Source organism: Monopterus albus, unplaced genomic scaffold, assembly GCF_001952655.1.
Source record: "Monopterus albus unplaced genomic scaffold, M_albus_1.0 scaffold51.1, whole genome shotgun sequence".
Lineage (NCBI taxonomy): Eukaryota > Metazoa > Chordata > Actinopteri > Synbranchiformes > Synbranchidae > Monopterus > Monopterus albus.
Window position 1 is genome coordinate 1,608,896 of NW_018127931.1, and position 25,600 is coordinate 1,634,495.

At 40.6% G+C, this 25,600-nt stretch overlaps 1 protein-coding gene across 4 annotated transcripts in view; it reads left to right on the forward strand.

Annotated features, from left to right (window-relative positions):
- Window positions 1-9,653, forward strand: part of tbc1d22a (TBC1 domain family, member 22a) — a 185,689-nt gene extending 176,036 nt beyond the window's left edge. For all 4 annotated transcript variants that reach the window (XM_020601293.1, XM_020601292.1, XM_020601295.1 and 1 more), the window contains one exon: window positions 5,724-9,653. In XM_020601293.1, the coding sequence (XP_020456949.1) occupies window positions 5,724-5,852 (129 nt within the window). In that variant the 3' untranslated portion in view covers window positions 5,853-9,653. The remainder of the gene's footprint in view (window positions 1-5,723) is intronic.
- Window positions 9,654-25,600: the final 15,947 nt, after the last annotated feature.

Consider the following 25,600-nt stretch of genomic DNA (forward strand, 5'->3'; position numbering starts at 1 on the left):
GGGGGGCTGCAGTGATGGTTGACTTTCTACAACTTTCTCCCATCTCCCGACTGCATCTCTGGAGCTCAGCCACAGTCATCTTTGGGTTCTTCTGTACCTCTCTCACCAAGGCTCTTCTCCCCCGATAGCTCAGTTTGGCCGGACGGCCAGCTCTAGGAAGGGTTCTGGTCGTCCCAAACGTCTTCCATTTATGGATTATGGAGGCCACTGTGCTCTTAGGAACCTTAAGTGCAGCAGAAATTTTTTTTTGTAACCTTGGCCAGATCTGTGCCTTGCCACAATTCTGTCTCTGAGCTCTTCAGGCAGTTCCTTTGACCTCATGATTCTCATTTGCTCTGACATGCAGTGTGAGCTGTAGGGTCTTATATAGACAGGTGTGTGGCTTTCCTAATCACGTTCAATCAGTATAATCAAACACAGCTGGACTCAAATGAAGGTGTAGAACCATCTCAGGGATGATCAGCAGAAATGGACAGCACCTAAGTTAAATATATGAGTGTCACAGCAAAGGGTCTGAATACTTATGACCATGTGATATTTCAGTTTTTCTTTTTTAATAAATCTGCAAAAATGTCAAAAATTCTGTGTTTTTCTGTCAATATGGGGTGCTGTGTGTACATTAATGAGGGAAAAAATGAACTTAAATGATTTTAGCATATGGCTGCAATATAACAAAGAGTGAAAAATTTAAGGGGGTCTGAATACTTTCCATACCCACTGTATGTACCCACTCCCACAGTTTGTTAGCTGGGAACAAAATGGTTGGATTTTGTGTGCATGCATGTGAAGGGGAGAGAGGGTGAGTGATGAAAGGGGAGAGGTGGTAGTGATGCTCAGCTGAATACAGATGAGAGAAGGGCAAGCTGAATTCCGATCAGGCTGCTTTCTTCTCCATTTTTCCGCTCTCCCTTGGTTTCCATCCCTCAGAATGAAAACACTTCAGAGAAATGCGTCCAAGGGGCCAAGTTGTTAGGTCAGCCTTTCAAAGTCAAGGTCTGGGGCTTGTTCTCAAGGGAGCCTCTATTGTAGGGTTTCTGTCTTTTAAATGTATAATTAACAAGCGGGTGGATTTTGATGATAGTGATATGGAGCAGAGAGAGAGAATCTGATCGTGAACTGAGAGTCTTGTTTTATGTTTGATGACACTGGAGGTTGAATTTATTAGCATTTTTATTAGTGCTCGCTCACTTGCCAGTTTCTGTGAATTTTTAAAATACTCCAACATGGTTTTAACAAATTTCTGAAATTGAAAGCTCATAAAATCTGTCAGCACAGTAATCACCATCTATTCTCTTAGGCAAGCTAATAAAAACAACAGATTTCCAAATTAACTGTATGTCAAAAACAATATTCAGCTGGGTTTACCTGTAAGTTAAACAGCCTCAGCCTAATCTGTAAAATCTGGCTAGGATGGTAGCTCTGAGATTAATTAATGAAAGAAAACTTGTACTTTTCCACCCTCACTCAAACTACAAATACTTTTTGTTGAGAAGTCATTGGGGTTGTCTCACCAGCTCATTAAAAACATGCAAGGAAGGAAGGAAAAAATTAATGGAGCCAAACACCTTTGATTTAATTCATAGGAGGGTCAAATAACACAAAGTGCCTCACTATAGTAAGTACAGTGCCTTGCGAAAGTATTCGGCCCCCTTGAACTTTGCGACCTTTTGCCACATTTCAGGCTTCAAACATAAAGATATAAAACTGTAATTTTTTGTGAAGAATCAACAACAAGTGGGACACAATCATGAAGTGGAACGAAATTTATTGGATATTTCAAACTTTTTTAACAAATAAAAAAACTGAAAAATTGGGCGTGCAAAATTATTCAGCCCCCTTAAGTTAATACTTGGTAGCGCCACCTTTTGCTGCGATTACAGCTGTAAGTCACTTGGGGTATGTCTCTATCAGTTTTGCACATCGAGAGACTGAAATTTTTGCCCATGCCTCCTTGCAAAACAGCTCGAGCTCAGTGAGGTTGGATGGAGAGCATTTGTGAACAGCAGTTTTCAGTTCTTTCCACAGATTCTCGATTGGATTCAGGTCTGGACTTTGACTTGGCCATTCTAACACCTGGATATGTTTATTTGTGAACCATTCCATTGTAGATTTTGCTTTATGTTTTGGATCATTGTCTTGTTGGAAGACAAATCTCCATCCCAGTCTCAGGTCTTTTGCAGACTCCATCAGGTTTCCTTCCAAAATGGTCCTGTATTTGGCTCCATCCATCTTCCCATCAATTTTAACCATCTTCCCTGTCCCTGCTGAAGAAAAGCAGGCCCAAACCATGATGCTGCCACCACCATGTTTGACAATGGGGATGGTGTGTTCAGGGTGATGAGCTGTGTTGCTTTTACGCCAAACATAACGTTTTGCATTGTTGCCAAAAAGTTCGATTTTGGTTTCATCTGACCAGAGCACCTTCTTCCACATGTTTGGTGCGTCTCCCAGGTGGCTTGTGGCAAACTTTAAACGACACTTTTTATGGATATCTTTAAGAAATGGCTTTCTTCTTGCCACTCTTCCATAAAGGCCAGATTTGTGCAGTATACGACTGATTGTTGTCCTATGGACAGAGTCTCCCACCTCAGCTGTAGATCTCTGCAGTTCATCCAGAGTGATCATGGGCCTCTTGGCTGCATCTCTGATCAGTCTTCTCCTTGTATGAGCTGAAAGTTTAGAGGGACGGCCAGGTCTTGGTAGATTTGCAGTGGTCTGATACTCCTTCCATTTCAATATTATCACTTGCACAGTGCTCCTTGGGATGTTTAAAGCTTGGGAAATCTTTTTGTATCCAAATCCGGCTTTAAACTTCTCCACAACAGTATCTCGGACCTGCCTGGTGTGTTCCTTGTTCTTCATGATGCTCTCTGCGCTTTAAACGGACCTCTGAGACTATCACAGTGCAGGTGCATTTATACGGAGACTTGATTACACACAGGTGGATTCTATTTATCATCATTAGTCATTTAGGTCAACATTGGATCATTCAGAGATCCTCACTGAACTTCTGGAGAGAGTTTGCTGCACTGAAAGTAAAGGGGCTGAATAATTTTGCACGCCCAATTATTCAGTTTTTTATTTGTTAAAAAAGTTTGAAATATCCAATAAATTTCGTTCCACTTCATGATTGTGTCCCACTTGTTGTTGATTCTTCACAAAAAATTACAGTTTTATATCTTTATGTTTGAAGCCTGAAATGTGGCAAAAGGTCGCAAAGTTCAAGGGGGCCAAATACTTTCACAAGGCACTGTATATCCACTTAGTTATATGTAGTTTGACTTTCCTAGCAGTTGTAGAAAGATGAGAATGAAATGTACATACAAGTTTAGAAGTGATACTGTAAAAAAAGCGGTCAAGTATATGGTTACACTACAGACTTGTTAGTTATGTTCTGATATTCTAACCAGTGGTAAAATACTTTTTGTAACAGAGTCGCATCCTCTCAGGTACCAGCAAACTGCTCAGGAGTCAGAAACACCAGAACACCCCATGTACTTTGTCCTTCGATGTGATTATCAACACCATGATTGGTTGTAAACCCTGTTGTCATAGCACTGATGATGATGAAAGCTCCCAGGACACTGATCCTTAGCATGCTTGTACACACACACTGAATCAGTCTGTCTCTCTGCTAACCAGACTCATTCCCCTTTGAGAGAGGAGGCATTAGCCGATGAGATTGGACTTGCGTGCGTGCGTGTGTGTGTGTGTGTGTGTGTTTTGTCTGTCTCCGTACTTGCACTGTAATGTACAGAACAGGAATCTGGGGAAAGGCCTGAGCTCTCCTGAATTGTACTTGACTCTTTATCCTTTCTTTCCTGATTTCTTTTTTCTTCCATACCCCAGCTCACCTCTTACTCTTTTTTTCTCTTTCTCTCACAGCTGTTATTAAACCACTTTGACCGAACTAATAACATCTGTGTCACATACACGGTCTAACTGTGCCTGTCTCCTACACTAGCATTACACTTGTACATGCTGTAAAAGGGTACACTTTGTGAGATACTAATTGGAAATAGAGCCTGCATTTGCTTTTAGATAGCTTTACAGGCTTCCAAATTTTTTTACGTTTTAAGTTGCTCTTAGGCCCCATTTTGATATTAGCATGCAGTCTTTATTTAGATAGGTTATAGACATATAGACTGATCACAGGCCTTTGCACTTGGTATTAGTGCATGTTCTCTACTGTCTTTATCAACACTCAAGGATCAAAGTACAACAAAGCTGTGACTACACTGTAAAATTGAAACAGAGGAGAAATGTGCTACATAAAACTCATTCAAATGTTGCTGTTAGCACACATTGCTCCATGTAATATTTCCTTAAAGTATATTTCACACGTCAATAGCTCCACTACAGTAAACAGTTTTGCATGTTGATGAATATGCTAAACTTTGATGTTAATGCCACTATTTGAATTTTGTCTTAAGACAAAGCATAAGATAAATTGTGGATTTACGCTAGTTATACGAATACGTGGGTTGTCCACCATTAAATGAATGTAAAGATGGTTACACTGTGTCTACATAGAAGGCATAGCGTGAGCAGCATGATAGCAGAGCTGCAGCAGGAGCAGCTCCATGTGTATCTATGCAAGATGTGTTCAGGCACAGCTGTCACATGCATGTTGGAAGCACTCTCAGCCAAATCCACAATCACTGTAGTTAGGAACAGAACAACACAGAAAAATTGGATTGTGGCCTAAAAGTGCACATCATGTGGTTTACAGACACATAGTGTGAGTAAACCTGTGTATACGATGTTTTGGTTAAAATAGGAGAGTTCCTGTCCCGTTGGATGCAAGTGAAACACATGACCAAAGAACACAACTGAAACACTATCTGTGTAGATACAGTGTGGTGGTACAATCAGTGGGAGAAAAATAAACTAACTATAAATCTGAACCTGTGCTGTTGGCCCTTTGTCAAGCATTTATTCAGCCTCAGTCAGAGAATATTGTAATGAAAATATATAGCACATACGTATAGCCACATTTCCTTGAATAATTTTCTGTAATATTGAATTGGTTGAATGGATTTTTCACTGTTGTATTTTAATGAAGAAGGAATGAAAAGGAAAACTGGGTTGCCTGCTTATGCATCAGGAGTGTTGTTACATTGTGTTACATAATCGTTTAAGATAGCATTTTTATGCCCTATTTATTCATTATTATTTTGGCAAAAGTACAACACTGCAACAGCCGAATGGTTACAGCAGTGCACTATGTACATATGCATAGTATGTGCATGATATCAGCAGCTGAAGTCTAGTCGCTGACATTTGTCGCAGGTCTCCCCCTCTCTCTGTCTGCACATTTCCTGTCCACTTCTCCATGACATACTGTCAGCTAAATACCAAACCAAAAATAAATAGCTTAAAGAAAAAGTACAAAGATTCAAACCCAAAAACACCAATGTATGAGTTCAGTACTGACGTAAACCCATGCTGCAGTTAATCAGTTACCTTGCTGGGTTTTGCATAAATACCATCCCGTGTAGTATCATTAAATGCATCTGCTGCCTGCATAATGTTGTTTCAGTGTTATTCCAGCTCCTCCTCTACTCTTTTTTGATTGAACAGTTGCACATTTATCTTTGCCTTTGATTTCTTGCATCAGTAGTTTTCTTTTTGTCTTAAACCCATCTGCTAATTTTATTGCTGAAACTGCCATTTTGTATTTCTTGGTCTCTCCACTAAATATTTTTTCATTCACTTGACAGGGACTAATGATCCTCTTGCAAAACCTTCCCACAATGCACTGGGGCAACGAGGAAGTGAGTGTGCTGCTGGCCGAAGCCTACAGGTTGAAGTTTGCCTTTGCTGACGCGCCCAACCACTACAAGAGATGATAGACGTGGCTCTCTGCAGCTGCTCCCCTTCTCCTCCTGTTCTTCCTCCTCTTCTTCTTCCCTCCTCTCTCCTACAGTCTGCTGACCTTAGAGGCCTCTATTCCTACATGGAAGGACCTCCACTTTTCATAACCTCACTTTTCCACTTTGCCCAGTGGCCCTTTCACCTACTAAAAGATTTAAATCAGCCAATGACTGGAAGGATTGTGGTGTAGCATTCTAACATGTTGATGTGGAGCCTTTGTTTTTTAAATTATTCTTTTCTGATCAGCTCTGAAATATGCACTCCTGCAGTCCACAGCAGAACCCTATTTTTCATTGTTGGAGTTTGGTTCGCTTAAGGTGACGCTGCAAAATACAAATTCAATCCTGATGCAGGACTATGAGCTATTGCTCAGCATCGCCTGAGGTTCAGTCTGGCTCAGAAAAAAAATTTGTTTCTGCTTATTGTTATATCCATTGCCATGGCAATACGTTTTTTTTGTGATCTTTTTTTTCTGGTTTGCAAAGACAACAATAGATGACATAAGGGCACTGTGCTAGATGTTTTACATATCTGAGCTCCCTCTCCTGGTCACAACACAACTTGAAGGAACATGACCTCAAGCTTTTATTCCCTCCTACATCTGACCAAGAGGGACAGAGAGCGTTTTCCTTCATGAACACACTAGGTTTTTACAGAGAGGGATTGCAATTGCAAGGGGAAGTAAGTCTCCTTTCATTCACAAACCTCACACACATCAGTTCAATCCCAACTTAATCCCATCCTCACACTCTAGTATCACAGTGTCTGAGTGTAAGAAAACCACTGGCAAGAGACAGGAGAGCCACACATATGCAGATTTACATCAAACACAAAAAAGCCATGAGGAGGAAGAATGCTAGTTATTACCACTGGTCAGGTTTTCCTCAGACCTGCCTGTATATGAAGGGCATTGTTTTATCTATTAACTACTGCTCCTCCCAGAAGCTGGGGCTACTTGAGAACGTGCATTAACACATAAGTAGCTAGAACTGGAACCCCATTTAATAATATATTCACAGGCAAAAACACATATGATGCTACAGTAAAAAAAAAACTACACAGTATGGAGTCAGAATAAACTATCATCAGTTCAGAAACTGAATTCTCAAAAACATTGTCTTCACAGGGTTTAGAGGTAAAGATCCAAATTTACAACTTTGCCTTAATTAAAATACATACAGTGAATGGTTCCTTTCTTTTTTCTTACCATTCATCTTCTCCTGTTTTTGGGTCATATTTTAATGGGTGTACAAAAATGTGCTTCACTTCAGTATGTTGTCCATTGGTTTTGTGTAGGTGGAAACTGTTTTTGACCTTTTGCTGAGAATAGAATTCAGAGGAATTTGTCTATTTTCAATATGGGCTCACTCATTTGTCATTCTTCTGATTCCAGTAGCAAGCACAAATTAAATGTGCACCTAAAGATTAAGTTCAACTAAAGAGAAACATATACATATTCTCAAGACAGTGGTACCACCTCAAAAATACTATTTTTGTTTTAGTAAAATTTAACTTTGACTTCACTTAGCTCAACATTATAAACATCGTCTCTTCACACAACTTCAGAACAATTCCTAATCCTATCATCGTATTGCCCAATTAAAATCCACAGGTAATCAGGGTGCATCTGTGTGCACCTGCTTTTTTTTTACATTTCAGATAGCATTTTAAGCACATATCCTTGGGGGTAAATAAACACATGATGGAATAATGTTGAATCATGACTTCAAATATTTTGAATACATTAGATTTTGGTGGGATATATCCATTTTTAATCTTTTCCAAATCTTGGAAAAGATGGTTTCTTGAATGTGACAGAAACAAGTAAGGCTTAACGAAAATCATTTATTCAGCACACTTTTTACTGTATACCTTTGCATTTAAATGCAGATAAATGAACAAAAACAGCCAATGCATTTTTAGTTTTTCTTACTTTGCACAACCCCTGCTTGACATTGGTCATTGCAGTTGCAACATTACTACATAACCTTTGTCTTTTTCTCATCTTTGCTGTGTACGTATGTTGTCCTCTTCATATAGAACACACGACATGTCTTACCCAAAGTCAGTAAGCACCATATTGGTGTAATGTTGGGAGGATGTGGTGGTGTGGTAATCAGACATTCATGACATAAGATAAAGCTGTGCTATGTGTCCTGTCGTGACACCGCCAGGATCCCTTGTTGTCACCCTAGCCCGGCAAAGACAGTGTGTGAAGGGGAAGTGGGAGGAGAGGGGGACCAGGGAGTCCTGTTTCTTTGGAAGTTTCAGCATGTTTTCTGTAAGAGCTGTCAGTCTTTGATCACATGTTGGGATTTTCTTTATTCTTTCTTATTTTTTTTACACAATTTACGCTAGCTTCATAAGCCCCTCATTTCCCATGCTCTCAGATAAGAAAGAACTGCACTTAATTTCTTTTTTGTATGCGATGTATTCTTTCAGTCACCAGTTTAAAGATTTATTTTTTAGGCGGGGGTATTTTTTATGCTGTTTATGTGACAAGTCTATTAAGTTGTACCTGACTCTGGGGACACGAGACAACGTTTTAGTTATGTTTTGACCTCACATTACCTTGAAAAATGTCTGCAAGCAATATTATGATATTTTGAATTTGCAGTGAAAAGACTTCTTTCGTGCATATCTTGTTGTTAGGCTGTGTATTCCACTAACATGAACTGTTAAATAATACGCTGAGTATTTATGCCATATTAAACATTCAAACTTGGCCACTGACCATTTGTTAAACCCATCTGCTGGAAAGCAATTGCCCAGTTGTAGCTTTTTGAACATTAACTACACACAGCAAGCCTGTGAGGCTTTGAATTTTTCCACATGCTGAAGCAGCCTGCATGGGGCTAAGAGTAATTCCATTTAGAATCAGAGCTGGGAATGAAGTCACACCTGAGTTACAATAACTGGGTTCCAGTTTTAGTTAACCATTATACCAGTTCGAGCCAGGTTAGCCATTGTTACCAGTTTACAGCAACACATTATGTGGTATTTTGCACATACAAAGACTATAGTGACATGGTCACAAAAGTTGGACAGTACTGTGTGTGTGACTTTTAATAAGACAAGTGCTAATAAAGAGTTTATTACCACAGCTTTTTCACTGCTGGTGCACGGAGCAGCCATCTTGGATTTTGAGGTCAAGGTTAATGAGCTCTCTCCAACTTTGTGAGTCTGGAGTCTGTGTTCCTGTTGAAATTTGCAACTGTGAACTGAGAAATTCTGACATCCTAGTTCAAATGGAACACATTTAAAAAATGTGGGGGCCATGTCTGTTTTGTCCAAAACCAAGGAACAATTAAAAACTTGCTTGTCTGCGTTTGTTTGAAATGAAGGACCTAGTGTTTCAAGATATACTAAGAGTTTTAATTGATAAATCGCCCTACTTGTGCTGTGCAAGAAGAGAAAGCTTGTTTTACAGTCACAGCAACAGTATCTCAGGGTGCTGGCCCTAGTTAATGGTCAATTGTTTTCACGTTTATTATCCAAAGCCCATTATTTTTAAGAAGTCATGTTGCCTTATTATATACACATTAATATTAAAAACTGTGGAGGAAGAAGTGATGCCAGTGGTGACCAGGGTTGGCAGTTACTGAACTCTCCGTGACTGCGTGTGAGTCATGGGCAATCAGGCTAGCCCCTTTACCCTATCTTCTTTTCAGTTCATTACAGGGGTTTCATTCTAGTAATGTCGTATGCACTAATTTCCCTTTAACAAGAATTAGCTGCTGACTCAGACTTTTCATGAAACAAGATGGTTTAGAAAACAAATGCAAACATATAAACACCAATTTATTACCAAGCCAGCCTGTCTCAGCACACACACACACATCTCTATGGTGATGAATGCAGCTGCAATCCTCTTCTATTAGCCTCCACACACACACACAGAGGTAAACTTTGAACATCCATTGGATCATCTTTAGGAGGGTATCCTTAAGTAACCTTTTCAGCTGCTTTCTTTTCTTTTTGAGCACTAGTGTGTTAGAGAACTGAAGTGGAAGAAACACCTGCCCTATGTCTTTTGCCTTTTGGTTTCTCAGAAAAATCGAATAATAATGGAGTGTGTGGGTAACAGCAGTAGTGGTTCTTGAATTTAGAACTGTGTACAGAGAAGATTTTGAAACAAAAATCTGTAAATAGAAAGTGTAAATAAATCCTATATATGACAAAATTGCTTTGAAACTGTGTCATGTTATGTATTTGTGCACACTTTTGAGTACATTTGTGTGGGTGGATATGAGAGAATGGAGGAAGCAGCAGAAGGAATTTCACTGCATCTCTAGATATTCCATGTCCAATTGGAGTCAATTAAAATCAAGATATGATATATTTCGGCACACCATGTCCCCAGCATCTATCTAAACAGCCTAGAAATTTTGCAGCAACATGTCTGCAGTGTAGTAATTTCTCCCCCAGTGAGACTAGAATGACATTTTTTTCTATAATGAAAATGTAGAAATAATGCAGATGCTTTAGATCAAATCCCAAATCATGACTGCTGTAGGTTGCATATGTGTAATGAATATAATTAGTGTACTAGTGTGTTTACGCATGTATTTGCCATTGTGTCAAGCTGTCCACAACTAACAGCTGTGCTAGTATGCAGCCTGTAGCTAATTGTATTGGTAGTATTCAGACACCATTGCCATACGCACAGTCTAACAGGTAATCCCTTCTGGTCTGATCCCTCCGGAGAGAAATGGCAGCACCAGCTTGGTTAATGAGACTTTCTTTGTCAGTGTGTATGTGTGTGTTTCAGAGGATGGGAAGGAAATGAGAAGACAGAAAACACACACACAAACAACAAGGCTACATTCACTTGCAAATGTGAATGCATACCTGGGTGTGTGTGTGTGCATGCAACAGTAGGAGCTCCCTCGTTCTCATTAGGCTGACTGATGTTCACACAGGCAGCCAATTATGGAGTGCCGGTCACTGAGGACTCATCACTTCATGGGAAATTAAAAATACATTAAAACCAACAATGGTCGCAGGAAAGCACCCACTTGTGCACGTGCACACACACACACACACATTAGGATTATAAGAGAATGGAAGATGGAAAAAGTGCCAACAAAGAACCAGCTGGAGCTCACTCTGAAGCTACAGAGATATAGTGCAAATATTAGCACTGTCAAGTTTTAGTTTTCCTTCCCTCATGGCCATTTCCTTCTCAACATACTGTAGCTGTTTACTATTTATTTATACAGTATGTCACTATTATAGTACCAGCCTATGCTGTTTACCTCCCACTGCCCTCCTAACTTCCTTAATTTACAGGCCTATAAACCTGTGTTTACCAGCTTGAGTCCTTTTCATCAAGGGCTCACACTGGCAAATGTTGGAGCATTGTGGGATCACTAAGCCAGAAATGTTGAGGCAGACTTCACAGGATTTTCATGGAATTTTAAGCCCTGTCTGAAATCAATTTTCTGATTAAATTTTTTGAGGAGCGGCACAGTACAATAGCAGCGTTGCTGTCACAATGAAGGATGACCCGCAGAGTGGGGATGTCTCTGGAGAGCATTTAAGATGCACTGTGGAAGCACCAGCAACTGTGATGTAAATCAGTTTCAATTTAAACTTTCTAAGATCCAAATGTGTCAGCCAGTGAATGGCAAATTATTTTTGACTTCTTAAGAGTGGCAAGTTTAATGTTAAATGTGACAATATGTACATCTCAGTCTGTTTTTAATCTGTCATCTACAGAATTACATCCAACCTCTAGTGTATATACAAATGGACCCTGTCAGTCTACAAAGATAACACAAGATAATCAGTACAGCAATAGAAAAAAACATAACATATGAAATAAGACCATATTAAAAAAAAACCGAACCGCTAATGAAATGAAATAAACAGACCTGTCACACCCCCCTCACACACACAGGAACATCAATAAATAAATATGTAGAAATGCTTTTTTTGATACTCAACATCTTTTGATACTTGATGGTATTGAAGTAACCTGATTGATGCCACTGATGTTCGTTACAGCTGCGTTCAACTATTGAGCATGGCTGAGAGAAGTCCCAGATAGCTTTGCCTCTTTCTGTATCCCTTTCTATGTTTAGTATAGGATAAGATTTCCAGAAGCCTTTGCTTTTTATTTCTGCCTTTCCTTAGAGGAAGGTGTCCTTTTTTTGTCATCAACAACTCTAAATATAAATTGCATGTCGGAGCAGGTCCTTGATTCTCTTCTTTTTGTGGATGGCAGCAGCTGAGACATGGCTCTGCATCACTTTCAGATGGAAACTTCTGATCTAGTGACATTGTGGATAAGTCATTTCTAACACTAGTTTACAGATTGATATACAATGGCAAGATGCCGATTTTCTTCCTCCTGAAGTCGACAATGACCTCCTTAGTCTTTGAGTTATTATGGAGCAGATGGTTTTCTCTGCACCACACTATCAGCCTCTCCACCTCATCTCTGTAGGCAGTCTCATCCCCCCTCAGAGATAAGCCCCACCACTGTGGTGTCATCAGCAAATTTTACACTGGTGTTGCTGTGGTGGGCGGGGGTGCCGTCGTGGGTGTACAGGGTGTAGAACAGGGGGCTCAGCAAACAGCCTTGTAGTGAGCCAGTGCTGAGGCTGAGGGCAGTGTGTGGGCCCACTCTCGCCCTCTGGCTGTGTCCGGACAGGAAGCTTTTAATCCATATGCAGGTGGGATATAGAATTCCCAGGTCTACCAGTTTGTGGGAGAGGATGGTGTTGAATGTGGAGCTATAATCCACAAAAAGCAGCTGTGCATAGCCCTCCTGATGCTCCAAGTGGGACAGCACAGCATGGAGGGCTGTGGCTACGGCGTCCTCTGTGGTTCTGTTTGCCCTGTATGCAAACTGGTGTGGGTCCAATGTTGGTGGGAGGAATGACATAAGGTGTCCCCGTACCAATTTTTCAAAACACTTCATCACCACTGGAGTGAGTGCAACTGGCCGGTAGTCATTGAGGCTGGTTATGTTGGGTTTCATAGGCAGAGGAACTAGGATGGAGGACTTCAGGCAGGGTGGGGTGCCTCAACTCATGCTCCTTTACTGTGAGAGTGGGGCCGCTGTGGGCCGCAGGGTGCAGTTTGGTTGTGTCTGTTTGCTGCCCCTCAAAGCAGGCAAAAAAAAAGTTCAGCTCCTCTAGCCCGCAGTGCGTGCCTCACCTCATGCTCCTTTACTGTGAGAGTGGGGCCGCTGTGGGCCGCAGGGTGCAGTTTGGTTGTGTCTGTTTGCTGCCCCTCAAAGCAGGCAAAAAAAAAGTTCAGCTCCTCTGCCAGCGAGGTGTCCCCTTTAGCTGCACTGAGATTATTCCTGTGGTTTGTAAGATGCTAGACTCCCTGCCACATCTGCCTGCTATTGTTGCTGTCCAGGTGGTCTTTGATCCTCCTCCTGTAGTCCAATTTGGCCTTTCTGATGCCTCTCTTCAGGTTAGCTCGGGCCACGCTGTAGAGAGCCCTATCACCTGTCCTGAAGACAGTGTTCCTCTCTCTCAGTAACCGCTTGACCTCCCAGTTCATCCAGGGATACTAGTCAGGGTAGATCCTGATGTGTTTGTCCACTGTAACAGTGTCTATGCAGTTCTTAATATAATACAGGACACTGTCTGTTAACACCTCCAGGTCTGGATGTTCAAAAACGTCCCAGATGGTCCTGTCAAAACAGCCCTATAGCTGCTGTGATGCACCATCAGGACATGTTTTTACAGTCCTTGTGATGGTAGGAGCAGTTTTCCTGAGGGGGGCATATGCAGGAATTCGAAACAGAGACAAGTGGTCAGACTGGCCCAGGTGTGGTAGTGGTCTGGCCCTATAGCCTAGCTTGATATTTGAAAAAACCTTGTCCAGTGTATTAGCTCCTCTGGTTCTAGGCTTCATTGACAAATCAGGTGGTGCTAATATTTCTGACTGTATGTGCGTGTTGTCTTGGATGTGACTGTCCTAACAACAGCAGTCTTCTTTTTATTGTAACATTTTGATTTGTTGTACAACACCTGCACACTGACCAAAACATGGCAGACAAAGCTAATCTTAGCTAAAAGAGTATCATGGTCATGCAGGTGATTTTGGTTTGCATAACATGCTGTTAAAGAATGGCTCTAGCTGGTGAGTTTTACTTGCTGGTAAAATGTCATCATTTGGAATTCATACCGTGATGTTAACAGAACTTTGAAAGATCTTGAAAAAGCTTTAAAAGTACCTAGAACTGAGTAGAAAATGTCTTTGAATTCAAAGAAATGTAACTTCCATTCTGCTACAAGTGCACATCCTTACATAGTGAAAAATAAGATTGGATTTACATTTTAATACTTTAATATTTTATTTGAGTCCATAGATAATATAGTCAGTGTGGCTTACCATTGCAATAAATCAACCACTGACACTTAGCAAGTGAAAAAGTTCCATACCCTGCTCCTACGATGTGGAACAGTGTGCTCTTCAGTGATTACATTCAAAGGCTATTTACAGAATGCACTTCATTTGAACTCCTGAAACAAAGACCAGATCTGTCCTTTAATTTCTGCAGTCATGTTTTTAAATCTCTGATGTCTTGAATTAAGAATTTTGTGCAGACAGTTATGCAAGTTAACAGTCATGATTTTGACATGCCATTTATTTTAACTTAATTAGGTGGGAGCCTCTCTAGGATTTACACAGGTAGTGAATATTTATAATTGACTTCACACAATTAGAGCATGATCTGAAACTCGGGAGATTTTCAAGGGATATATTCACCTCACACAACACTGATCTCCCTAAATTAACAGTGACTGCTCACTCACCACATTGAGCTGAGCGCTGACGGAAGTGAGCTTGCATCAGATCTACTGTATGTCTTGGTCACCACTGACGGCAGCGTGGTGACCAGGATCGACAACATGTGTCACTCTGAATCCATCTACAAAATATGTCCTCACTAAGGCTGGTTTCAGACAGACATTAGCAGTGCATGAAAAAACACAGCTCCATCGTTCATTTCAGTGAGACTGCTGTGTTGCAGCAGCATCCTGTACACACTACACTGGCCCATCATGCAAACAAATAAATAACTTTATTGTTTACCTTGTGAGAGATTGCCACCATGGTAACTTTTTCTGATTCAGTAAATGGAAAGGAGGCTCTAAGTTTGGACTCTTACTCCAGTGGACTGTGTGCTAAACCATGACCTTATGTTTAGTCTACTGAATTGTGATATGACACATAGTTGGCAGTTAAACCAACTAATGATGGTCACCTTCAGACTGAGCACGAAAAGGCAAAGAAGAGACACTTTTATTTTAATAGGTTTACTGATGTAATTCAGTGTAATAATACACTCTGCTGGACAAATGAAAATAATGAAAGTGTATTTTACTGACCACCACCACCATAAAAGGTGTATGTTTTGAAGTGAGGAACAAAAAATTGAATGGATGCATCTTGGTCTTTAGAATTTAGCTTATTTTTTTAGCCTGACTAAAAGTGGTTGCCAGGAACATGTTGCTTAACATGAGTTCAGGGTTAGAATTACATGATTTATATATGTTACACGCAACAGCAGGTCGTGATACATGACTGGTTGTATTGCAGGAATAGCCAGGATGTTCTAGACTACTGTATGTATTTCAAACATAACTATTCTCATAAGCTGTACAATGTTCCATGGGACCTCAAAGCCTGCATTTTAGCCTCTGCATAAGGTACTACTACTACACGAATGTAGATGTACCATTAAAGGTAACTAGAGCAAGCTAGGTATATGCCTGTAATTTCTCTTGCCAACATACACCGATCAGGCATAACATTATGACCACTGGCAGGTGAAGTGAATAACACAGACTATCTGTTACAGTGACACCCGTCAGTGTATTAGGCAGCAAGTGAACATTCAGTCCTCAAAGTTGATGTGATGGAAGCAGGAAAATGGACAAATGTAAGGATCTGAGCTTTGACAAGGGCCAAACTGTGATGGTGAGATGACTGGGTCAGAGCATCTCCCACACTGCAGGTCCTGGAGGTGTTCTTGGTCTGCAGTGGTTAGTACCTACCAACAGTGTCTAAGGAAGGACAGATGGTGAACTGGCAACGGGGGCATGGACGCCCATGGCTCACTGATGATGAGGCTGCCCTACTGTAGATTAAACCTTTAACTTCTATTTGTACTTTTCAAAACATTAAAATTTATTTGAATCTTTGTTAAAATGGTTGAAAATGAGAAATACTGTACATTGGTCTCTATGAAGCGAAAGAGTCAGGGGCTGTAGTGGTGATATCACACAGAGTGGTGAAGCTGATGAATTTGTCTAAAAAATTCTAACTTGTCCTCACGACCACAGTTTGCACTCTTTTTACATAAGTTGAATTGTAGACACATCTGTGCTCATCCTGACAGTATAACTGTGGAAGCAAATTGATTCACAGAAGATGCACAGTGAGTTAAAGGAGTGCCAACCAACCGCCATATTGACTCCTATGTAAACAGTATTAGGCAGGTGGTCATAATGTTATGGCTGATTGGTGTATATACAGGATAGACCCACCTGATTCTTGGCGAAGATTGTACCATATTATGATCATGTAGTTTGTATAATGTTCACCTGAGCTCATTAAGTAAACTATCTGAACTCACATCTTAAGTCTTCTTCAATCAATCAAGAACAAAGGTCAACAAATTCTTTTCAGAATGGCAACAAGGACAGGATTGCACTGAGGAGACACGTGAGTTGCAATTCCATTGCCTTTGCATATATGATGGCAGCTCCCTGTTAGTCCTCTCTGCAGTTACCTAAATTAAGGAAGAAGTTGCCTTATATTGATACATAATTGATTATTACCTGCTCCTTTTAGGTTCAATTTGGTTTGGTGAGATTATGTTTTGTGGTTTTTCAGCTAATGTTACTTTCTGGGGTTTGCCTTAAGTATTCACAAAACACTTGATTTTATCTTAGGAAATTCTTGTAGTCATACTTTTGCCTTTGTTAATTATATCATTCTCTTGTGCATGCTGTACATGTTATACAGTATAACATTAACAGTATACAAAAATTAATTTACAGAATTTGTCAATGGAAGGGTAAGAATTATGATTCTCATATGAGTTGTCTGTTCTTTTTTGTTTTCCCTGCACCATTACTGTCCAGTGCTTGATGTTTTTGGTCAGATCACCCATTGCGGTGAAGTTTTATTTATTATTTTACTGAATGGCTCTCTGCAAAATTGGTACATTTGTTAATGTGTAACTTGCATTGTAGTATGTACTTCTGCTTGTAGGAAGCAGGGACCATCTTTTTCATCCTTTGCTAATCCCTTCATTTGCTAAAATTTAGCTGATCACAGATCTGTTGCTAGTAGTGTGTCTTTTTGCTTTTGTTGTCTGATAATTGCACTAGCACGTGACAGTGTTTTGATCAAAGAATTGCTGATTTTACAGTATTAGCAGGTCGTATTTATAACCCTCAATGATAATTTCATACTTGTACAGTTTTCTGAGAACAGAAGTAAACATTTGAATGACACCTGTTTAACACAGACATTGCCTGTCATCTTTCTCAGCAGGCTTTATTCTCACCTGCTCTACATGAAATTTCATAGTGTGAATTGTAATGTTTTGTTCATAACTACAAATGTACAAAGTGCTACATTTCTGGTGGCCAATGTGTGTCCAGTGCACAAATCTGCCATTTTATTTTAGTAGATTCTAAAATTCAACTAAAAGAGAAACTACTGCTCGAGAACTGCTCCCGAGTGACACCCTCTAACAGACTGTTGCCTTTTCACAGCAATACAGATGTTCACCCTCAGACTGAAGAAATAATTTCATCCTCTCAAATAACTGTGGGAAGAACCCATGTGTATTATTTGTCTGGTGCAGTGATGAAACTGCCAGAGCTGCATTCTCACTGGCTATATTTCTTTGATGCATGTTTCTTATTCCCTGAAAATTCTGCAAGCAGTAATCTGACTGATGAGTCACACTTTGACATATGTGAAACTGCTAAGAAATGGTTCTAACCCATACTGCTACACGCTGTAAAGGTGCCCACATCATGTCTTGCAATATCTTCTTGTCTAATGTACCTTTTACAGGCTGTGAATGTATTTCACAGAGTAGACTGACAGTGAGAATTTTTCACATGAGCTGTGGCAAAACTGAATATCACCTGTCTCATCTGTTGAGCACTAAGGTTGTTAGCTGCTACATTACCTCTGCTTTTCCAAAAGGAGCCAACCAGGAGTGTATACACCAAGTATAATTGCCAGGGTTTATGTAGAAAGACATATACTGTATTGAGTCACCTGCAACAACTGAACAATACATGCTGGGACTGACAGTGCATGAAAACTAGGTAGCCAGCAAGCAATGAGATCTGAACAGTTACTGTAGCTCAAAGTAATAATAAATGATTGAAAGAGTAACCTGACAAAGTGGTTTTACGAATGAAAACTTGACTGAACTGACAATAACAACAACAGTTCAACTGTATAAAATAATTTCTGTGATATTACTGATATTTATACAATTTATAGAGTTAGATCTTAGAGAGTGTAGTTACCCATTTTAGTGAGAAATGAACACAAGTTTACAATTTTCCCAACACAGATACAGGCCTTCCACTAGATATACTGTGGCAGCTTTTTTTTTTTCTCTCAAGGTGATTAGGTAAGAATGAGTTTGGAGGGGGGTGGACCATGGACCATATTGCGCATGTGCTTGTGTGTGTTTATGTGGATGTGTGTACATCTTCTGTCACAGTTAGGCTACCAACCTGCTGTGTTAGCTAAAATAGCAGCCGACCCCACTGCTCTAAGCCTAAGTGACTGCAGCGATAAAGAGAATGGCTAGTGAATGACACACTCAGGGTATGTAATTAACTGGTGTGTGTGTGTGTGTGTATGCACTACTACCAATTCAAACCTGCCAATTGGACGGTAGATCCACTGACACAGGAAAATACTTTGATTAGCATTTTTTGATTGAGTTTGAGGTTACACTGGTACACCTTATCATTGTGGCCCTGCATTCAATGTAAATGTTTTTTAAAAAATGTGTATTGCATCCATATACAGTATGTGCATCTGTATATATATATATATATGTTTGTATATATGCCTGTTGTTCTATTTTTTTGTCCTCCCTCTTGATTGCAAACATGACAGGCTCAGAATATTAGGAACACCTCTAAATATAGTAATAATAATAATAATAATAAACATATATTTGAATGTATACATCTATGATAATTTCACCAAAAACTGAAACATTTTGAGCATCATAAACACAGATGTTAAGGCAGAATTGTTGCACTGAAAGGCGGGGTACACCCAGGTCGCCGGTCTGTCGCAGGGCCAACACACAGACAAACAACCACACACTCCCACGGGCAATTTAGAGTCACCAGTCAACCTAAGCCGCATGTCTTTGGACAGTGGGAGGAAGCCGGAGTACCCAGAGAGAACCCACATAAGCACGGGGAGAACATGCAAACGCCGCACAGAAAGGTCACGAACCCGGAACCTTCTTGCTGTGAGGTGATGGCACTACCCACCGCGGCACCGTGCTGCCCTATTTGCAAGTTGTAAGCAAGTTTATTAAAAGTCATTTGCTTAACACTAATCGTTTTGCACTGTTGACCTTGAATAGAAATCAGATTTGGATCTTTGAATATTAAGTTTGAGAACCCCTGAAATATACAGTATCATTGAAAACCCATTTAATGCATATTTTCTGCCATAACTTGGTCTATAGTGAAGCTAGAACCCTGAAATGTTCAGGTAAGATGCACAGTATAACTGTTTATCATACCCTTTTTCACTTTTTCCTCCCGCTCTCTGAACCCTCTTCCTTCTTGCTTCACTCCTGTCGTCACAATTTTTTGCAGTGCTCCTCCCTTTTTTTTTAAGCCTCTCTGCTCCTGTCAGCCCAAGCTACCTCCTCAGATTTTTTCCTCATGCCAAAGATCTTCTCTTCTCCAGCCCTGAAAGCTACTCCAGCAACTCCTACTGGCTCCCCCTATGGGCTCTGGGTCTCTGCTGGCTCCACGCCTCCTGGCTTCCTCTTTCCAGTCTCTCCAGTATGCAGTCCTCATGCGGAGCTATCCCTGGTCCTGATTGACTTCCCTCTCCTCTCCTCTACGTCATCTCTCTCTCCAGTCAAAGTAATATCTTTTCTGCGCTCTGTGCTTTGGGGGGAGGGTTACAGGTTCAGTTCTCTATACCTGACCTGCTATATTCTTCTGTCCCACCTGTACGTCCCTGGTCTGCCTGGGTCCTCTGCTCCTCCTGGCTCCACGCCTGAGTCCTCTGTCTCTCCTGGTTCCTCGCCTGGGTCCTCTGCTCCTCCTGGCTCCAAGCCTGGGTCCTCTGCTTTTCCCGGTTTCTTGCATGGGTCCTCTGCTCCACCTGGTGCCAGCCAACCTAGTTGTGGGCTTGGTGATGAACTCCTACCCTGGGAAGAGTTTTATTTGTCTCTGACCGCCTGCCCAATCCCTATAAACTGCCTCTTCATCTACCACTAAAATTCTTTGTTAAGAATAAACTGTACTGTTGGTTCACTGTAATTCAGTGGGTAGACCAGTCCTCTCCTGGTCAGAGGTTTGAATTTCAGTGGCTACTGTCCATGTGTCCTTGGGCAAGACACTGAACCCCCCTGTTGCCCCTGATGGTCAGAGCCATCAGTTGAGTTGGCGCCCCAGATGGCTGCCTCGGTTCTGTACCGGAAACAAATTCCTTGTGTGTAACATACTTGGCCAAATAAAGGTGATTATCCTTACTCTGAATTTTCAGCCTTCTGAATCCCACTCATTCGCTTGGTTTCACCAAGCCTAACACCTGTAAACAATGTATAAAACATGGTGGAAATATGGCATTTATGGTTATTTCATGCATTAATTTAAGGCATTATTATTATTATTAATAATTTAATCTGCTGATATTTTTCATCTCTTTGGTGAAACAGGAGCTTCAGTGGATGTTTCATTCATGTGTACATCATTATTTACTCACTGTCACCATTGCTTTTCATCATAAAAACAGGTGGATGAAAACCCACCATATGATACTTTAGTTCACTTTTTTCCCTTCTCCATTGTGCAGATTCAAATCTGCTTCAAGCAAAGTTTAAACACTGCCAGTGGGTCAGGCTAATGTGGACAGCAGGCCAGAGCTGTGTTAGATGGTTGACCAGTTTAGTTTTCCCCTTAGGCATGCATCACACAGCTTTGACTGTATCTGTACAGACACAAACATGCAAGCAGAAATGCAAATCCAACATCTGTTGAAAGCAAACATATACATACTGCTGTTTGACTGTGTGTCTCTGTATTTGTATTATGCTCTGGATGTTTTACCAGCCAGTTTACTTTCTCATCAGACTAGTAGACACATTAGATGGCAGTGAGCAGCTGCAGGAAACACTTCACCCCGCACCTTTAACATTCCCATTAGACTCTTTAAAGCGCAAAGGGACTAAAGAGGACTAGTCTACAGCTGCCTCTACAAGCTTGAGCTAAACTATTGGTTTTTGGTACTTTGGGAGGATTATTCTTGAGTATATATACCACCTTGGGTAGATTACATTGACTTGAAGTACCAGAAAGCAATACAGGCAGTGTGAACATGGCCCGGCTCATGTCTTTTCCTAATAAAAATGTGAGAGTGGGGTGAACACTATGCTGATAACTGTCTTATTATTTTGAATTCTGTCCAACCTAACCAAAGAAACATTTGATTATTGCTGCTTCTTAGTACAGTAGGTTATTGTTTCCTGTTTTTTGAGTGCCACCAAATTGCTCTTTTGTAAGTCATCTGCAGTAAGTTTGCCCACCCTTGTTCAAACAGCAAACACAATAAAGGCACTGAGTGCAAGCATCACCAACAAAGGCACTGCTAAAGGACGCAGAAACAAGATATCCTTGTCATTATAATACATCACCAAGTTCTGTTATTCTTTTTTCCTATACTTTAAAGAGCCCATGGCATGCCTTTCCTTGTTTTCTGACTTATCTACAATGTTACAATGGTGAATTATGATCTTAGATGTGACCTAAAGATTAAAAAAATGAGGTGTACGTATATTGTAGTATTTCTATGCAGAAACAACTTGGTCTATACAAGTTTTGCAAACTCTTGCTCACAACGCTTTTTTTCTAACAAAAAGTATTACGTGATTGTTTAAGGATGTCCTTGAATCGTGGTAATGTCCAGGCAGTTACGCATTCATGTGAGCTTGCCTGACATCCATCGGTGCCATTTTATTTTACCTCCTGCTGCCTGCAATGTGACCAGAGGATGTGGAGAAAAATACAGGGCCTGAGGTTATTGCATGTTAGTGATTGTTCCTTTACAAGGACTCACTGTTTTCCCTGACTTGGTCTAACCTACGATCAGCCAGCCAGGAAAGCACCCCAGGGTGATGAATGATCTGTTCATCAATGGTGGATTCCTGTTTGTTCTGACTGATTGAGGCTATCACTGGTTGGATTTACTGACCTTGGAGCTACTTGAAAGAGAGTGATGTTTCCACTACTTGGTGGGACTTAACAGTAAGTTTTAAAAAAACACACGTTGCGTGTCGGTTAATGTGTTGTTTCTCTAACGTTAGACAGAACTGTTGTAAGGCTGGAGAAGCTACTATGCCTGCATTATGCCAGTTAAAATATAGTTTCTCAATTACCCACTTTTATGTTACAAATCTCTTTTCACTGGTACATATACTGTTGTTTACCTATCAGAATCAGAATCTGCTTTATTGGCCAAGTGTGATGGACACACGAGGAATTTGACTGGTACATCGGCTCTCAATGTGTATGCACATGTCCCCATGCAAGGGACAAGTAAACAGTAAACCAGCATAAGGCTGTGTAATATAACAAAAATAATCAGTATTAACAAGCAACAACCAGGGCAAACAATGCAAAATAAGCAGTATAAACAGGCAGTACACAATGTAGACAAAGGAATGTTCATTGTGAAACGAGATAAATAGCAATAAAAATAGAGTACTTAAAAATAGAGAGCTGTACGGATCTGTATAATCTGTACAAGGTATATTTACAGGTGTTGCACTGAGGGTTATTGTCCAATCATACTGTCGTTGGTTAAGTGTTCATCAGTGTGACAGCCTGGGGGAAGAAACGGTCCCTGTGCCTGGTTGTCTTAGTGCACAGTGACCTGTAACGCCGTCCAGAGGGGAGGAGGTCAAATAGATTGTGTCCAGGGTGTGAGGGGTCTGCAGTGATCCTCTCCAACCTCCTTTTGACCTGTGAGGTGTACAGGTGCTCCATGGAGGGCAGGCTTGCAGCAATGACCTTTTCTGCAGTCCTGACTGTCCGCTGAAGTCTGTACTTGTCCTGTTTGGTTGCTGAGCCAAACCAGACAGTGATGGAGGAGCAGAGTACAGACTTGATGATTCCTCTGTAGAACTGTATCAGCAGCTACATTCTCTCCTGTGCCTTCTTGATGATGGTCCTGATGTTGGACGTCCACTTCAGGTCCTGGGAGATAGTGGAGCCCAGGAACTTGTAGGACTTTACTGCTGATAGGAGGGGGGGTCACACCATCTGGGCCTGGTGCCTTTCTGATCCTTTGTTTTTTAAAGAGGCCACGCACATCCTTTTCACAGATTGTTAGATGTGGGGGGCTGGAGGGAAGAATGGTTATTGACAGGGGAGCAGCTGCTGGATCTGAGGTAGAGAAGGTGAGGGGGGAGTGTTGTTTGTCAAACCTGCACATTTAGGTCGTCTGCTAGTTGACGGTCCTTCAAAGCAGGGGTAACATTGGCTGAAATGTCTGAAAGGGGTTTTTGTGTCACCTACTTTTGCATTTCACCTTTCACAGTTTTTCACCTTTTCCTTACCTTAAAACACACACTTTGTAAATAGTCAAGACCCTAGGAAGAATTACTGATGCTATGGCATAACTAATGGCAATCTTAATAAACAAACAAACCAGATATCCATGAGTAGGCATATTGGCCTTTAAACAGCTTTATTTTCATAAATTCATTCTGTTTTTCCAGGTATAGCTCCCACTAGACAATTAACAAGCTGCTTAAGCCAACTATGCGCGCATTGTTTTCAAGTAGAGCTTAGTTAACTGTAACAAAGTGGCATGAAATTCAAATGTGTGTTTTAATGTTTTAATAATCATGTATCCTGCTTTGTAAATGAAATGGAATGAGAGTTTTATAGACTGAACTGATTGTTTTCTCAAGCATAAACGCTGTGTGTTTGAATGCCATCATGTCTGGCTGATTAGAGAAGACTAATGTGTTTTTCATCTTTCTCCTGAAGTTTCTCTGCTCAGTGTACCACTTATAAATGAACCCTAAGTGACATTTGTGAAGTTATATCTTACTGGAGACTGCTTTGCAGCAGCTGGTGGAGTTACCTAAGATGAACCTGTAAAAGAACATCTGATAATAGAGAAGAAAGAGATCCAAGCAGGCCAAACACATGCAGAAAACACATGATGGCTGTACATGTACTGCTCTATACGTGTCTGACACACAAACACACACACATTACGTGACTTGTACATACACTATAACAATACACACATCTGTCTATAAGCACTTTCCTGTTATTTGCACTAATTGTCTTTCTTAGCTATATCATAACAGTCCTAAATGGACTGGGTTATTATTCTTAACAGTTTTGTTCTTTTGCACAGTCACTGTCAGGACAACAGCCACATCAAATCTAATGTATGTTTTTTGTAGCATTTATCATTTAGTTTGACAGCAAGTTAAAAAAAACACCACTGAGGCATGTCATGAAACTAGTTTCCTATTGTCCCTGACTCCTGCAATCTTCAAAGAGGTTTTATGTAGATGGTGGTACAACTCTCCTAGCAACCGCAACTCATTTGAATTTGCACCCCCCCACATATGTATGTACTGTATATATATATACACACACGTGTGTGTATATATATATACACACACGTGTGTGTATATATATATACACACACGTGTGTGTGTGTGTGCGAACCAACCCCTGACGGAACACCTTTCTTGTGTGGACCTTTTGGGTGGTCCACACAAAGAAAATGGTAGGATAGGCTGCTTTTATCCTAAAGAATGATCTGTCTAAGTTTCAGAAGATGTCCACATACAGAGAGTAAAGTCAGCTTGTGCTCTTTTGCCCCCTATCCGGTGGTGCAGTCAAAATTTGATTCACAGGGAAGAGACACAAACCAATTTTCTGATTGGCTAAGGCTGGGAAATTTTGTGATTGGCCATTATCTACATTTATTTTATCATGTATGCAAAAATGCAATAAAATAAAGTATCATGCTCTGATTAAATACTGCTTAAGCTGAATTCATGCAATACTGCCTGTGTCTCTAAAAGGGCACAGACAGGGCAGCTTAGAAGTGGCTGGCAATCAAACAATATCTATAACACCTGGAGTTTGAGTCTCACCTACAACTAATGTTGCATTAAATGCATGCCTCAACACCACGGAGACTGCGGTAGCACCACAATCGGTGTGCTGAGAGATACGACTAGGAGAGAACCGTGAAAGCTGAATTAGACGATGAAAAAAACTCTGCAAATTGTCCAGGTAAGATTTCTGAAACTAGTTAGTTGTTTTGGTTTGAAACTAAATTCTGGTTTAGTCCTCTGGCTCATTCTCCAGCATTAGTATTTGTGAAGCTATTAAGCTAATGTTAGCTTTAACTCGTGAGCCTCTATTTAAAGAAATAACTCAGAGCAATTTAAATTGTCTTTGAAGATATGCCA